This window comes from Pempheris klunzingeri, chromosome 16 (assembly GCF_042242105.1).
Source record: "Pempheris klunzingeri isolate RE-2024b chromosome 16, fPemKlu1.hap1, whole genome shotgun sequence".
In the NCBI taxonomy this organism is placed as follows: Eukaryota; Metazoa; Chordata; class Actinopteri; order Acropomatiformes; family Pempheridae; genus Pempheris; species Pempheris klunzingeri.
The window spans coordinates 14,278,818-14,296,684 of NC_092027.1; the positions used below are offsets into that span (position 1 = coordinate 14,278,818).

At 39.9% G+C, this 17,867-nt stretch overlaps 1 protein-coding gene across 2 annotated transcripts in view; it reads left to right on the forward strand.

Annotated features, from left to right (window-relative positions):
* vps50 (VPS50 EARP/GARPII complex subunit) overlaps positions 1–17,867 on the forward strand; it is a 101,921-nt gene that overhangs the window by 57,884 nt on the left and 26,170 nt on the right. Inside the window, exons 14-23 of one of the 2 annotated variants that reach the window (XM_070846593.1) lie at positions 396–487; positions 638–732; positions 2,663–2,761; positions 4,377–4,467; positions 6,024–6,209; positions 8,390–8,508; positions 9,812–9,918; positions 11,346–11,467; positions 14,425–14,502; positions 14,941–15,021. In XM_070846593.1, the coding sequence (XP_070702694.1) occupies positions 396–487; positions 638–732; positions 2,663–2,761; positions 4,377–4,467; positions 6,024–6,209; positions 8,390–8,508; positions 9,812–9,918; positions 11,346–11,467; positions 14,425–14,502; positions 14,941–15,021 (1,070 nt within the window). The remainder of the gene's footprint in view (positions 1–395; positions 488–637; positions 733–2,662; positions 2,762–4,376; positions 4,468–6,023; positions 6,210–8,389; positions 8,509–9,811; positions 9,919–11,345; positions 11,468–14,424; positions 14,503–14,940; positions 15,022–17,867) is intronic. The other variant, XM_070846594.1, reaches the window with a different exon arrangement.

Sequence of the window (17,867 nt, forward strand, 5' to 3'; positions counted from 1 at the left end):
CTCAGAGAGTCTCAGTGAGTCGTCAACATGGTCAAACTAAACATGAAAATCTTTTGACTATGCTGAATCATGTGCGATCTGTTGATCAACACCACATTACACTGCACCACATTTCCCCGTTCATAGTAGAATGCACCTGAGGAATCTTATCTTACCATTATTAAGAGATATCTTTCATTTGCTCCTTCATCAACCATAAGAATAGTCATTTTTCACTTTTGTATGGAGTCTGATCCAGTTTGCTCATGCATCATTGTAAGAATGTCCATTGAAATAAGTAAATTAACCCCTTTAGTCAAACAATAGATAAAAAATATGGATAAGGGGAAATGGAACTGCGTCAGTGTCATTGTTAGTTTTTAATCCATCTGTGTGCTTTGTTGGAATACCTCTAGATGACGCAGCTGCAGCAGAGTCTGATGAGTTGATGGTGGACCGCAGCTATGTGAAGAAGAAGCTGGAGCACGGACTGACTCGGATCTGGCAGGTTGGAAACATTAGTCTGGACTCTGTTTCTCTCCCTTACATGGTCTGAGTGTGTCTTTTCTTCCCTCCCCTGGTGTTACTTTTCATTTCCCAGATTTCTGTTCGACTCAGAGTTGCTTAATCACCCTGTCCCTCTCTCTTCTTTCTTCAGGATGTCCAGTTGAAAGTGAAGGCCTACATCCTTGGGACAGACATGTCTAACTTCAAATATGACGATTTCATAGTGGTACTGGATGTCATCAGCAGGTACTCCACAAAGCCAGAGCCGCTCATCCTCATTTTCCCTAATTGGTCCCCATTATCTTGGTATCACTGTCCCTTTCCCCCTCTTGTCTTTGTCTTTTTCTTTTTTCTGTTTTTTCAAGGTTCTTCTATTTTTTGACATGCAGTCTCTCATTTGGGTCAATATCACTATAAAGTGCCTTTGGTGTCCCCATCCGAATCACTCAGTCATCATGAAAATGTAGCAGAATAATTAAGCTCTGAGGTCTTATTATAAGTGACCAAAGATTTGCACACATATCAGTACAATAATATGTCTCTTAAAATGTGTTTCCTTCATTTTATACCATTTTTTTTCTTTGGATGTATGTGATTTTGGCATGTCCCATACACTGTTCTGCTAACTTCAGTGTGTGTAATAAGTGGTTAAATGATACTAAATCAAAAAAAATTTTACATGGTTTTATTGTCACAACAAGTTATTTGATAAAACAAGTCAATTTGATCATGTATATTCTATTTTCATAATAGTATTGAATATTTTGCATGTGTCCCTGAAATTGCTGTCCACCCTGTCATTTTGGGCTAAATGCCCCTTTAAGAAACCCGCTGATGTTTTCAGTGAGATCACAACCAGCATTTTGTCTTTCTTCAGTGGAGACTGAAACAGTGGCTAGTTGCAGAGTAGGTATTTACACTTATGTTTCGTAATTTTCATCATATTAGGTGTGTAGTTAGATGTTGTCAAGCTTAACATGTCCACTCTGTCATAGTGAAATATCAATTAATATAAAAACCTTTCAGAAATTCGAAATATGTGTTAAACAGTACACAGTCCGCTTGCTAACTGAATCATGTTTCTAAGTGAAGGTCCACCCTGTCATTGTCCACCCTGTCAGCAAGCCTTCCATGACAGGGTGGACATGGTTGCCCTAATTTCATTACTATCCAAATACTTTTCCCATTAACTAAAACATAGTGTTGAGAAAGGGACTAAATAGCTTTCTGAAAATATACATTTTATAATCACTATGTAATTACAATGTATTTATTCTACTTTGAAATTGTCCCTGACAGGGCTGACATTTTTTGCTGTTTGCGTGTACATTGTCTGCTTGCAGTTAATTTATAAAAAAGTGTGGGAGCTTGACCAACATGCATTTCTAACAGCATAACATCTACTTAATACAATAAATGTGAAGTTAAATGGAAAATCTCAGCTTTTTTTGGGGGAAATTGGGAAGTCTCAAAGGCACCTTATGGTGATATTGACCCATTTCCTTCTAATTTCTTCTTAAACACTTATTTACTCAATGCCTAGCCCTTTAAAGCCAAAGCCACAATACTCCACTGACAAAAACAGTAATTTTACCTCACAGAACATTGGATTTCACTGTTCTACCGCCGCCTCGATCAAAGAAGTGACACAGTAGTTTGAATCCAAACTAAGCATTTAAACATCAAAGTCACACAACAACACAAGCATGCTGTGATAGACAAGCAACTCTCATTTTATGAGAGGTAAAATTACTGATTTTGTGAATGGAGTCTGGTGGCTTGGAAGCAAGGGAAGAGAAAGAGTGAACAGCTTCAGTCCCAAAAAGTGACAGACGAAAGGGCTGTTAGACGACAATGTAAAGAGGTGGAAATATTCTAAATATAGAATAAACTTAAATTGATGATTTTTTTATTTTCTTTTAGTTGGCATGCTTTTTTAGGTTTTCTGATGATCCCATCCACAGCTGTACACTGCTTAGCATCTGTGCCAGCTCACCTGCCTGTTCCTCTAACCTGGGGGCATGCTGAGCACCATCTAATGTATTTAATACACTGACTAAGGATATGAACCTTTTACAACCCACATCAAATAGTCCTAACTATCCCTTTAAAGGTTCAATAAGCAGCCATCAAATAGTCTTGCTGTCACTTTCCCTTTCTCCTTTCTCTCTTTCAGGTTGATGCAGGTGGGCGAGGAATTCTGTGGCAGTAAGTCGGAGGTCCTGCAGGAGTCCATCAAACGTCAGAGTGTCAACTACTTTAAAAACTATCACAGGTAAGATATTTGCATCGCCTCCGGATCCTTACCTGGATCACATTACAATTAGATGTAATTTCTGGTTACTTAGTGAGCTGATAGTAGATGAAACTGATTCTTTGACAGCAGCATATCATTATCTAACAGAAACTCTTACACACAATCACAACCATTGGCTGCTTCAGTCATGCTCTAGTCCCAGTGTAACCCTTTTCGGAGTCATGTACATGTAATTACACAGTAACACTCACTGAGCTGGAAGCACACTCACATGCTGATTAAATAACCCTCTGCCAACCATATGCATATGTATGCTCTCACAGTGCCACATCATCAGAGGTGATTTGCATTCTTCTGTGCTGTGATTGCCTGTCAACAATCATTGATTCTTAAATATCAGAGAGCTGATGCGTTTGATTTCTCTGACACAAAATGGCAAAGGAGAGGATAGACAGAGGCATGGTGGGATACAACTTTAGGTTAAAAGTGAAGAGGTTGAGATGACAGACACAGAGAGAGTGAAGAGGAGGAGGTGGACACCAGACAGTATAATGAAGGCACATTATCTGCACTGCTGGCCATGAGGCTCCCAGTGTGCATCATCTTTACATTAGGTTTGATTCATTTTCCACCAGGGAGTCATTCCAAAAGAGATTACCCATCAGTGAACTTTGACTGGCTGATGCCTATATTTGTCTGTCAGTGGCACACTCAGTCATCGCGGTGGGTGTATTGTTGCCCTGCGGGTTCTAAGGACAGCATGACATTGGCGGGGTTCAGACATGATAAATATCTAAGCTCCGCGCCACTGGCGATTTCTGCTTCCATTTTCCTAACTCATTTTCTCTGATTGATTGAAAAGTTTTGATGTTCTTTATTTCTCAATGTATCACATTTGAGGAATGCAACTGTGAGAATGGCAAAACGGACTGGTTGAATACAACGGTAGAATCAGAAAGTTATAACTGATATCTCTTCTTTTAATTCTGTACCACAAGGCTTCCAAAGAAGTTAAGTGTTCGAATACAGCCCATAATGACATGATAGTGATAGTGTGTCCATGATCCCACACACTCACCCAGGATTCCCACAACTGTGAAAGACATACCGTATCAATCATCCTACACATTCAAATTCCTTTTGATGTTTCTCACACACAAAACATTTTTTTTCAGATTGAACAGCAAATGTGTGTATAAAACACAGCTGAAATTTACAATATACAAATGTACAATATACCCATGTACCACAAGGCTTCCCTGTCTCTCTCCACTGTTCCATGTCCTTTCTCACACATCAAACACCTTTAAGACAAGTCACATGGGTTATGGCAGTGTTTGAAGTCAACACTGCTCGAACACTTCACACAGACACATAGGTGAGCTGTGAAACACGTCACGCATGCCCACTCACACCACACACGCACACTTCCCTCTCACTGTGCATCAGTGACCTTTGCAGGCTTTTTTATGTCAGCACATTTAATCTGGACTCTCAGAACACAGGAGCTGACTGAATATACGAAATGGCATGAGGTCAGTAATGGACAGATGCTACTTTTTTTTTTTTAATGTTTCATCTCTTTGCTCTTTGCTGCGTTCCCGTTCCTTCCTCACTCTTCTCAACCCCTCAGGGCACGACTGGAAGAGCTGAGGATGTTTCTGGAAAATGAGACGTGGGAGCTGTGTCCAGTGAAGTCAAACTTTAACATCGCCCAGCTTCATGTGAGTAAGAATTACATCCCTGAGGCGAGAAAGTGAAGCATGCTAGCAGTCATTTATTCTACACTGCCACTGATCGCACACCCTCTCCACTGTGAAATTTGCATATGCGTAGTAAAGTTCACTGCACATTATATAACACAGAGGAAGATGAAACGGCATACGTCCCTTGTGTATGTTAGGGGATCTTATTTTGCACATTTGGGAGAAACAGTTGAAAATAAAACCTTGGATAGCAGAGCCTAATGTAGATCATGCCAACCTTATCCAAAATACTGAAGGTGTCTCACAGATTTATACTATAACCAACTCAAAGAAAAGATTATTGCGCTTGCAATATGTTCAGCTCTCTTCAGAGACATAAATATGTTTCGTTTGCCAGTCTGGCTCGGGCACATTTTGCAAGCGGCACACACGCCTAAAAATCTTCATAATAAAACCACTGCCAAAAGAATTTTTGCGCATCTACATTAGTGTGTGTAATGTACATTAAAGCTGGGCCGATTAAGATTGCAGTTTGTTCCAGTTGCATCCATCCAAGGCATTGCTTCATTGTAACAACTGAAAATGGGTTAAATTGTGATGATTTCTGTGCACTTAGATTCTTAGATTCTTATTCTTAGAGCCTATTTAATTGTCATATTTGGTTGGTTATTGCCCGTTATTGCAATCAGACCCAAATTTTAGTTGAGTCATAAAATGCAGGCATTTCTTCACATCAACTTTGGATCTCACAGCTGATTTTATCTCTAAAGTTCTTCTCAAACACTAAATCCCATTTTGACTTGACTACATAGGATCCGTATTTTTTCATTTCCTGAATTTTATTTAGAAAAATATATGCAAGAAGATTAGATACACCCACTCATCTATAGCCTAAGGAGAGCTCATTGTTAAAGGTCAAAGACTTGAAAGGGAACAAACAGAAAATAATGCAAGAACAAGATAAGAGAGATAAGAGAAGAGAGAGTATTTGTCCCACACCAGGGAAATTCACTTGTTACAGCAACAGAGGAGAAAAAATATAATATATAATATAATATGTAAAGTAAGAATACTTTCAAAAATATAAAATTTGATTGTTTATTTTTATCGATTCCACAAAATGCAAAGTGAGTTAACGGATCTAAATCAAATCAATATTTGTTGTGACCACCCTTTGCCTTCAAAACAGCATCAATTCTTCCAGATACACTTGCACACAGTTTTTTAAGTAACTCGGCTGGTAGGTCGTTCCAGACATCTTGGAGAAATAACCACAGATCCTCTGTGGACATAGGCTGCCTCAGATCCTTCTGTCTCTTCATGTGATCCCAGACAGACTAGGGATCAGTTGATCTGTTGAGATCAGGGCTCTGTAGGGGCAATATCATTATATTTTATACTGTATATTGTAGGGTTTTCGTGAAATGGCATGATTGGTAACACAGGTCAAGTTCTGAAACGCTCAGGTCTCTAAACCTCGCTTTCCTTTTCCAATTTACCTCATCTGCTAGCTATACCAAACATGAACCTGCATCCATGTCTCGTCTGCCTCTGTCCCATCTTCTCCAATCCAGGAGTTCAAGTTCATGGGCCAGTGTCGTTCTCCGTCTGTTTCCCCGAACCGTCAGGCTGCATCCTCAACCAGCCCGCCTCAGGAGGAGCTGTCTCTGTTCCAGCAGTACCTTCAGGGGGGAAACCCTTTTGAGATGCACACGGAGCACAAAGAGGAGGAGACCGAGGACGTGCTGGCGTCTAACGGGGTAAGTGCCAAGGAAAGACAATCGCTGCTTAATTGTTTGGCAGTGGTTGTATTAGTGTGACATTTGTGTCAGGCAGAAGTTACATTGTATATTTACATTATATACATTGTCTTGTATTCCCTCATGTGGACCATTTACAGATCATACCTGTTCATTCAGTCAAGTTGTTCCTGGTCATAATTACTCCTGGTGGTTTATAACATCCCTCAGGGCCATAATAATTTTTCATTAACAGTATAGGGCCAGCAGAACAGAACCTGCCATGATTATTTTAACACATTGTCTGACGTGTAATATAAGCTGTTAAATAACAAATGAAATCTGTGGGTAGGTTGAGTGGCAGGACAAATAAGACATTTAAGAATAGAGCTGTATGTAAATGTGGAATTTTTGTCACATAGTCTTTTTTCTATGAATGTTTGGGTGCTCATATATCAGGATTCAATATTTTTCCTAAGAAAAGCAATCCTCCTTAGCATTTGAGTGTAATATTTTGTATCCAGCTGTCCAGTATTGAAAATCTATCCTTTCTATCCTGTGTTTTGGGTTAAATATAAATAGGGAGTGCTTCACCTTAAAAGAAAGATGCCATTTACTGTTGCTGGCTGTCTCTGTTAGACAGTAAAACTACCAGGCCTGCCACTTAAGTGTCATACATAATTGACAGAGAAGAGAAATTGTGATTCTCCCTCTTTTGAGCCTTTCGAGCCACTTCACATATATAAGTGTACTTTGTGCAACTTCAAACCCAGAAGACCAGCCTAGCTTGATTTTTTTGGAGGGAGTGTAAACCTCTTGTCTTGTCTGACAACTAAAAGCAAGCACTTCCTCTAGCCTGACAAAACCGAATCTGAAAACATAATGAACGTTGTTATATTAAACAACAGCCAAACAGTAGCTGCTATTTTGTAGTTACAAATGAGCACGATAAACAATAAACATCCTGCAGTTTGTGTGTTAGCAAGGTGCTCTTAGTGGCTACGCTAGTCTGAAGTCAGGGCCCTCTTGTTCCTTGAGAGAAGCTTAAAGTCTTTCTGATCACACACACCAGCATTGCCTCGCTGGTACTGGCAAATCCTCATTCCAGTGTAGAAATTGCTTCGGTAGGCGCTGATGGGAAACTGGAGCACAAATGCTCTCATTTCTCTGCAATAGACTCATACAGACCAACTTTTTGACAACATTGTGTGTTCTGAAGTTAATAACAAAGAATGCTTACTAGAAATGATAACTTTGGTGCATAAATACTGGTCTCAAATGGCTTTCCAGTGCAGTGGAACCATAAGATGGAGAAAGCCGCATCTCTTTCGAGGCTCCTTTAGGATTTAACCAGATATCTATAGTAAGGACACAGGGATCCAGAGAATATTGGATAGTACTGTGGATGTTCTGCACATGTGCTCCTCCTATGACTAGTATGAAGTCCAAAATCGGTCACTTATTTGTTGAACAGAACACCATGTCTTTTCAAGAATGGACAGAAGAGATTACACAGATGCCCCGACACATAACCCAGTGTTTTTTTTTTATATTGATATATTTTCCTTTCAGGCTCAACATCAAAAGCAATATTGCACTATCTAACATATTAGGCTTACAGAAGCCCCAGCTTGGCTTGCTCTTAAGCTTGTAATCCTTCTTATATGGCTGTTGTGCTTCTCGAGCTTGCAGTTAAGGACAAAGAAAATATTGTCTTATTTCAGGGGAGCTTTAACCAAACTCTTCTCTGGAAGGTGAATGAATTTTCTTCTTGTCCTCCTCAAACGAGTCGTTTCGTGGTTATGCCCTGACCCGGGCTAAAAGATGGAGATGTTTCTTCTCAGCTCAATTTTAGATGATTAATCACAGCCTTTTAATACTATTTGGTTTCACGCCTTTTCTTCTTGAGTAGCCCGTTTGTATTTCATGCTATTTTAAAACCTTCACGGGCCGTTCATTGAAGTTTTATCTGGTCAACAACGGTGACACACTCTCTCCACAGCATAATTCGTTTTTTCACACTCGAACTCCACAACTGGTGGTGCGTAAGACAAGTTTCACAGGATGTTATAACAGATTTTGACTTGTCTTTATCCCTTTTACTCACTTCATCTGTTCTGTCTTTCTACTCACTCTGGCCCCTTTACCAGCATTTTTTTCCGTGACTTCCATCTGATCTTTCTCTTCCTCATTTCTCAAAGTACGAGTCAGACGAGCTGGAGAAGAGTGTGTATCAAGATTACGACAGCGACAGCGATGTCCCAGAAGAGCTCAAACAGGACTACGTGGACGAGCAGACGGGCGATGCCCCCCTAAAGAGGTCAGTTCCAAGTCAAGTTGTGTGTCTACATAGAAAGGCACACAAAAAAAGAAGTAACTTGTGTAGATCGCAGACACAAAATAACATTATCTGTCCTTGAATCCTATCTAACGAAGTTCTAAAAGGATTTGAAGTCATGTCACTTTTCATGCATTTAGCAATGATAATTTTAGTTCACCTCTGCCTAGCCCTGCTAAGTAGGCAGAAAGCTTGTGTGAAGGCATGAAAAATTCTCTCTCTTCCCACCTCCACCCCTGTGATTGCTGACTGTTGACAGAATAGTTGTGCTGAATAAAGGCGGAGGCAATCATCTGATCCTCTGCACCTTGTGTAGAAGGATTCTTGTTCAATTATGAAAGAGAAATTAGAAAGTAATTGAGGGAAGTTTTGTGCTTTGTTCATTTTTTTTTGCCAGGGAGGTCGTATAATTAACGCAAACAGTTACCATCTCAGCACGGCATAGCTTTAATGTCTTCCGCTCAAACGGATGGAATGTGCATCATAAATAACCACTTATATTTGGATACTTTGGAGTTTTGAATTTTATAACCCTCCGTTTTCATCTTATAGTCTTTTATCAGCAAGCTGACTATAGGCCTCTGCTATCTCTATGTGTGGGACTGAATTATTAAAAACCTATGTGTGTACATGCGTTTGTGCATGTCTGAGAGCTAACATCATATTTTACACTGGATTTGCACAGGAAACAAGAAATTCAATTCTATCACTTATGCAGTAGCTCCTGATTACTGAAACATTGGTATAATGTTCATTTCCTTCCATGTAATCTACAGTGACCTATTAATGGCATCCTGATGTCTGTTCTCAGTGTTAAGTCTCATTATTTCACAGGTCTGACATGCCTTATGTTTTTGCTTTAACTCTCACCACTTTCGGTTTCCTAACCGCTGTGTGTATTAACCTCACATTAGCTGCTAAAATGCTAATTTCCCATTCATATAAGCAGGAATCACTAAAGGTTAATTATTGAATGGGTCGCAGGGTCACATCCAGAAATTAGAAGCCCCATGTAATGATTGCTGGCTAATATGGCTCACTGATCAGTGTCAGGGGTCTGGTGCTTCAGGTTCACCAGTTCAGAGACTTCACCACCAGGTTCCCTCCGTGTCTCCTGCAATGTGTAATGTGTTCTGATGGATCAATTACAAGACTCTGACCCACATTAAGATTTTGAACCTGGCCGATCGTCACTGAGAATTAGTGACGTTAACATATATTACTGAGTCTCTCCTTTTCTCATGACTCTGCCCTACTTTCTCTCCCACCCCTACTTCCTGCTCAGTGTGTCCCGAGAGACCATAAGAAGCAAGAAAAAGTCTGACTACAACCTCAACAAAACCAATGCGCCGATCCTCACCAACACCACCCTCAACGTCATCCGGCTTGTCGGTGAGTCATACACACACACAAAGGCACACTCTACCACTTACCTCCCCTTTAGACCAGCCAAGAGTCAGCCACAGTGGGTGTCATATCTGGCCTGCAGAGATTTCTATTTATTCACCAATGAAGCCATCAGCTCATTGTGATCAGCATGCTGAGGCATCTGCTGCTGTCTGTGTGACTGAGCTGCATTAATAACAGTTAGCCTTTGGCCCAAGCCCTGACCTTTTATTTCTTAAGAGGTGCTTATACGTCTTTGTGATGCGGCTTTGAAGACATTGGGGTCCTTCCTTGGCAAAATGTTCCCTCTGTCGACGTGACGTTCATGATGTGATTGTCATGATGTGTGAAGAGAAATTAGGCAAGGCAGTTATCTTTCCTGTGCGGGCATACGGCTGAATAAATCTTCTGCTTAATGAATTCATTCAATAACTCTGATACTGATCTGCTGCTATTTCGTAGATTAGTTTTTATTATTATTCTTCAAAGTACAAATAATATGCATCACAAAATATGCATATAAATCCACTGCCCTAAAACCCAAACCACATACACACTTGGCCCTGGTTGTCACCATAAATATACTTCATCAAATGTAGTGGACACAAATATTTCAATTAAAATAGAACCAAACAAACAAGCAAGCACTAAAAAAAAAGTACATATCTTCTACCTATAGTTATGACATTAAATAAAAAACATGTTTTAGAAAAATGTATGGTCCTACCAGCTGTTTTTTGTTTTTTCATTTAAACTGTATATCCCTTTTCTCTTCATACTTCAGAACATTCTTGCACATACAGTACAAAATAAATGTATTGTTTTATTTTTCTTTTGTTTTTGTTTTTTTACACCGTTGGTAATATTGATTTAGTCGCGTGGCAAACTGAGTGAAAAGCCAAAGTTTGATTCCAAGCAATCACTTCTAATTCAGTCTCTGCAGCTCTTTAATGGAGTTAGATTGCTCCCAGAGTCCTCGGTGCAGAATTCAAGTGAAAGGGTGTGAAAAATGAGAGTGTGAGAGAAATAGTGCTGTCTCAGTGGCAAAGCCAGCTAGATTGGGTTTATTTCCTCTTTTCCCCCCTCCATTCATCAGTTCTGAGTCAATGGCGACCTCGTTACACCCCTGTACCTCTGTACATTGCTTTTATTACTTTCCTGCTAAATGAAATCCTTTCCGTCAAGTATATGCAAATGCTATGCGTTCCTGCTCAAGTCCTTCCCTAAAGGATTTGTTTCCATCATGATTAACTCTCTAGAGTTTAACTCTTAAGAACTTAAGAACAGAATCATTTCATTCACTATAAACTGATTCTGGGTTTAAAAGAAAACTCAGTATGGATATCCACTTTGTCACACACTGCAACCAGGAGCACATAAAACTTGTGCAACGAACCTGTGGTAAATGTTTATATTCTGTCAACTCCATACAGGGAAGTATATGCAGATGATGAACATTCTGAAGCCGATTGCCTTCGACGTCATCCACTGTGTGTCGCAGCTGTTCGACTACTACCTGTATGCTGTGTACACCTTCTTTGGACGCAATGACATGGTACAGTATTCTTAGATTAACTGTCCAAATGTTTGACATTATATGGGTGACATGTATAAAAAACACATGAACGCATGCATTGTACAGACACATCTGGTTGTGAAACTGCCCTAGCCAGGATGTGGCAAACTGTGGAATAAAATATGTCTTATAGTCTTATATGGAGAGTTGACACACGTTGGCTCCGGGAACAAGGACAGTGACGTATCCTGATGCATCCACACAGGAAACATTTGAGGTGCTTTTGTGGCCTCAAGGTTTAAGGTGCCAATAATGAATCGCAGCTTCTCTCAATCCCCTCATTTCCTGTTGTTTCTACACAGTATTTTTTTGGGGGGGAAAGGCATGAAATGTTCCACAAAAATATAAAAAACAAAAAAAGAAGAAGAATAGACACAGGTGTTTTGATGTGCATCATACCATGCTGGTATGTGTTATCCCATTGCTGCTAAAAATAAAGAAGTGAGCAAGCTATACCCCACTAGTGATCAGGAGCTTTCTCTTCTTCCCATTGCAATGTCCCACAGTTTAATAATGATATTTCTGCTGTATTAGTGATGTTCTTTAAGAAAATTGTCTGCATTTATTTCTTAAGATGAATTTTTGATTTTTTCCATTTATTAGATGATATACAATGAGATGGGAAATAAGCACTGCTTCCATCTTCTCTTATTTCTGTGTCTCAGAGAAATATTCAGTTGAACAATAGGTTACAGTCTGCGAGCCCACTCTCCCCCTCTCTATCTCAAGACTATCATGTCATTTACACTGCGCCTCACAAAGAAAGAAAACAGCATTTGTGTCAGTATCGCCCTCAGGGTAGTGGTAATGATAGCAGCAAAATGACTTGGGTCCCATCGAGATGGCAGAGATAAAGAGGATGAATACTCTGCGGGGGCCGTGCCAATACACATTGCTGGCGTGTGTGTGTGTGTGTCATGGGGAGATGAGGGAAGGTGACACACTGTTTGGGAATTGACAACTTGTCAAGCAATCGCTGTTCTCATGTGTCTCAATCTGACCACTGTGGGTCTGTGTACAGTATGCGTTTCTCTCACATTCTCTCTGTCGTCTGCCTTTACTCATCTCATCACCTACCTTATCTTAAACTCTTTTCTCTCCTTACACATACACTGTGTGTCATTTTTCTCAGTCAAGCCAGCTCCTTCCCACCCTCTTTTCACCGTACAGCATCCTGAATCTTGCATGTTCTTCTCTTTCACGTAGCATCCTTCATCCCTTCTACTTTGCATCTCTTTTAAACTCAATTTCTCTTTTTTCCACTGTACCTCCAGTCGTCATTAAGCATAATTTCATGAACCCACCCATTAAATGAATAGTCTCACTATTTCACCTACAGTGAAATGCTAATGTCCCTATGAATCTTTAAAAAGCTTATGGAAATTGCTATGCACATGTGCTGGTATTCTGACCTAGGCTCTGCTCTCTTTACACCACTGGAATCAAGATGGAGCTGCTCGACTACTCTACATGAAGAGTAATGGGTGACATTAATATTCAAAAGGGTAAATACGCCATTATCTGTGTTTATTGGCCCTGTCAAATCAAGCTATTCTATAGACTGTCACACATATGCTGGGGGTGCATTATGTGCCTTGGCTCCCAGAATCTACCATCACCATTGATAAGCGGGATTTCTACTCCTGGGACTGATTTACACACAGTTTTTTGGAAAAGTGGTTGTTTCCAAACTATGGAAAGCTGTGCCCCATGAGAATAAACTGGATATTTCACCCAAGTGTTTATTCTAAAAAAAGACAAAAGAAGGATGTAGTAAGAAAAAAGGGAGTATGTGAAGTGAGAGAGATGATGAATTGAAAGATACGGAGAGGATAAAGTTGGAAGACTATGTGCTATGACAGAAACAAGGAGGAGAGCGTCTGGCTACCAAATTTGTGAAGTAGGAAAGATGTGTTAAGTCATAGCTGCAGAGAGAGAGAGAGAGCAGATCAGGAAAGTGTCTCTCTCTTGGCTAGGTGACATCTGTGAAAAATTAGCAATAATGGAAGAAATAGTTACACACACACACCTTACCCCCACTCCCCTCACTTTGGCAATTTCTTTCTATCTTCTTTCAGATGAATGAATAATAAAAAGGCTATATTCTAAAATACCAGTACTTCACTGGTAGACAGGTTAGTTTTTTCCAGTTGGGATTACTGCTTTCTCCTCTAATGCAAGACCTCATTTAGGATGAAGTCCAGGTTATTATAGGGATGCTCTAGCAATTTAGTGCACATCCCTAAAGCCGAAGTACTCACAAGAAACCGATTCAAAAAAGAATAGGGGGAAAAAATCACGACTTCTGACTCTCTTGTCTTTTAGTATTTAGTATAGGTCAAAGAGCGCCAGAAAACACTTGATCCTAGTGAGGCCCCATGTAGGGCTAGTCTACGTATATCAAAGGTTTTAAGAATTTAGAATTTTCTGAAGTCAATCCAACTTGAAAGCTTTAAAACACGTCTGAAGATGACTATTTAGAAACTTTGAACTCTTTGCTCTTTGCTGAATGAGTCTCTAAAACACAAACAATAAGAGCAATCACCAGGCTTTCTATCAGAAATGAGAGAGTTAAGTTCAATTGGATGCATGCTTCAGTGTCAGAACAAATGCAAGTTGACGGACACAAAAATAGAAACAGCCTTGTATCCTGGTAACAAGGTTCAACAACAGTTTGGTATTTCCTTACCTTACCTGGCTGATGAGCAGTTCCTGATGAGTGAGAACAGAGTTTTGCTTTGGCTCTAAAAATAAAGACCATAAGTAAAAGTAATCCCCATCCATCACTACCATTAATCTAATGCCATTTGTTTGTTGGCTTGCTTATTTCTTCATGTGTCTTTTCACTTTTCGAATACTTCCTCTCCTGTTCTTTTTTTAAAATTTGATATTTTGCTTCTTGTTTTTCCTTTATGCTGTCCGTTCATCATCCATAGCCTGTCCCAAGTCCGTCTTTGCCAACTCAAGGTGGCAGAGAGGCAGGCGCTGTCAGGGTGGTGGGCCCTGCTTGTTTGGTAAGAGTGGATCTCCGCAAGTATTAAGACTAACACGCAAGGTTGTCCCCACCTTCAGAGTCCGAAATACAAGTCAACACTTGTGTGGCGTGGCGTGATTTGAAACCTTTAAGGTGTGCGTGACTTGCTCTGCCAAGTGACATAAAGCACACCTGAAAGTGATTTCAGAAGCATTTAGATGTTGAGTTTGCTGTGCTTTCGCTCTCTCTGCCCTCCTCTTTTACCTCTCTTCTGTCTTCTGCTGTAGCCGGTGTGATTGTCTGATTTTGATGTCTGTTCCTCCCAGTTACTCCTCCGTATTTTGGATTAAAGTCGACTAGAAGCAGAGAATAAAGATTTTCACACTCTGCTGAAGTGTGTGTTCTTTTTTTATGGAGAAAGGTGTGCACGCTGCAGTTACTAACTGTCTTTGTGTGTGTGTGTGTGTGTATCCTACAGTATGAGTCATCGGGTCTGGGCCTTATCAGCAGCAGACTGAGAACCACACTGAACCGGATCCAGGAGAGCCTCATTGACATGGTAAGACAGTAACTCCTCCTCCTCCTCCTCCTCTGCCCTCTGTCTCTCTTTCTCTTTCTTTCTTTTTTACCATCGCTCGTTACCTCATCGCCTGTCTAATTTTCTGACACAAACATTCCCTCTCTGCTCTACCCCCTCCCATCTTTCTGCGCCTCTCCCCTCTTTATGCCTGTATTTTTTTTGTCCATCCACTCTATCTCTCACGACCATACGTGCGGTCTTATTGTTGAGAGTGTCCACAGCCTGTGTCGGCACAAAATGCATTATGGGTCATCATTATCTGGCCCGTGGTCACTCACACACACACACGCTGTCCCCTCTGTCTAAGTGGCCACACCAGGATGAATATGTGTGTTATTCCATTAGGGCTCTCAGTTACTACTCCCTTCTGTAATACTACATAGTGACAATTAGCCTGGTCCACACTCTGTACACTTTTGTCGGATAGTGTTATCTGTCTACAGTCCATCTCCTCTGTTGATGCAACATGATTCATTTGTCTCCATATCAGACAGCCTTTTTGGCCTGTGCTCAGAAAAGCCAGGCTTGGATTTTTAATCTGGCGCTAATCTGCAATGCCACTGAAGTTTTTGTCCCCTAGAGAGATTTTTATTTTTATTGAGAAACTATAATGAGCTGTGTTGCTTGAGTCTAATTATGATAGAAGTGTGAGTGAATGGCTCACTGAACTCATATTTTAGTCATTCTGTATCATTATCAAATATGAATACCATGCTCCCAATACGACATTTTTGGAAGACCTTCTAACCCAACCGATACCAAAAAGATTTATTTCTCAGTGTGTAGAGGGGTGAATTTCTCATGTGTTTGTTTGTGCTCTTATTTATTTTAAATTTATTTATTTATTTATTTTTTTGTCCTGATACCTGCTGCTGTTCAGTTGTTAGAAAAAAAAAAAAAAGGTTCTACTCTGTATTGTGTTGGTTCGATATATATATAATATGAACCTCAATAAAGAGAATTAAAAAAATAAAATAAAATATCAATACCAATATTTATATTCAGTTAAAAATGTAATCAGTTGTTTACATACTGTGTGTCTGTTCTGCTATTATTATTCAGAAGTGTCTTCCTCTGAAGTTCTGGAAACTAGGCAACATTAGCCTTATTTTCAGACAAATACTATATAAACCCCAGAGCTGCTGTATTGGGAAATATAGAGGCCAATATTGCTAATGTATAGTTAAATTAGACTTTTATCATATGTCACAAATTGCAACTCACAATACTCCATCAGCTGTGAAAATGAAAAAAGAATTATTTTCCCATGATGAGATTTCATTTTCTAAGAACCTGTATGGCTTTCTGTCTCTCTGTCTCTCTTTCATATATGTTTTCTAATTTCATCTCTACATTCATGTAACACCACAGACCTGCAGGAGAAACTATTAAATGTGTCATTTAGTGTGAAGTCTGAAACACTTTCGCAGCTCGATCACTGTTTTGGGCTGCGTAAAGTTCTCAGGCAATGCCGATAACAATGTAATGTCAAGCTGCCATGGCTACCATCAACCCCAGTCTCACCTTTTAATATACATATCATCACAATATGAAGTAAGGTGAATTGTTTTCCAACCAGCATCACCTTTTGCAGGCAGATGTAATCTGATTTCCACAGTTGGGAGCACACAGCATCCAAAGCACTTTTATAAAACAAAGCATTTATGTGACAGTGCTGCTAATAGTCTTTTGGAAGAGAAAAGAGATAAAAGTCAGAAAACCCAGCAAAGAATAATGAATGATCCAAACTTTGAATTGTATTATGCAGTGTGATGCAGCAGCATGTTTTCTTCCCTCAGGGGGCACCATAGCAACTATTTACACCCCAGTAATTTTCTGGCTATTTTCAAATGTCAGAGAAGCTTGATGCTCAGCTGCCCTCTGTTGCGAATATGTTTATGCTGTGAACTATTCAACTGATCAAATGGACACATACAGACTCACAGACTGGCTGGAGAAGGAGGAAGTAAAATGAAAGGGTGTGATGCACTGAGACGTGTGTGGGTCTTTTGTGAGTGAGTTCTCTCAAGAGACAAAATGATGCTAAACCTTTAACACGTGCTTCCTCACACATGCATTTCAGATGAGCATAATCATATCACTTCAGGGCCATCGCGGACTGCGTCCTCTGAGGACGCCGACTCTGACTTTGTAACTACATCCATCCTCTCTCTAATGTATTGGCAAATGCTTTTAGTCTGTCCTTTTTCATATGCAAAACTATTTTAGCTCATCTCGATAAATCATTCAATGTTGGAAAAATGCCCTATTTTCCAAACTAACACATCACTCTCTATTCTTTTTCTTTTTTTCCTCTCTGTCTCCCTCTCTTTCGACTCTTCTGCGTTTCACATCATGATCTGCACACATAAATCTCACAGACATACACTCCCAGTAAAAGTGTTAATACATATTGATTGTGTATACCTGATTGAAAAAAGAAGTTGCTATTCGTTAAGCGCTTTAATTTAATCCAGTTACCAATTACATCCAGTTTCCGTGGTTTAATTACATATAGGGGGGCATATGGATTATTGGTAGCTTTTTTTTAATATAGGTGACTTCACTCCAAAGTGAGAATGTGTGCGTGTTCATGTAGAGTACACAAACGCACTCCCCCACCTGCATACAAATACACACACCCACACACACCAGAGATTGCAGCAGGGTAGACCTCATTTGTAAACAGATTATAAAGTTAATTGCACACTGCATTTCAATTGAACTGCCAAATCCTTGCGGTTTTGTTCCCCTGATTTGCTGTCGCAACTGTTTGATTCCAAAAACCAATGTGGCGGTAATGACTCCGAGTCCCACATGAACAG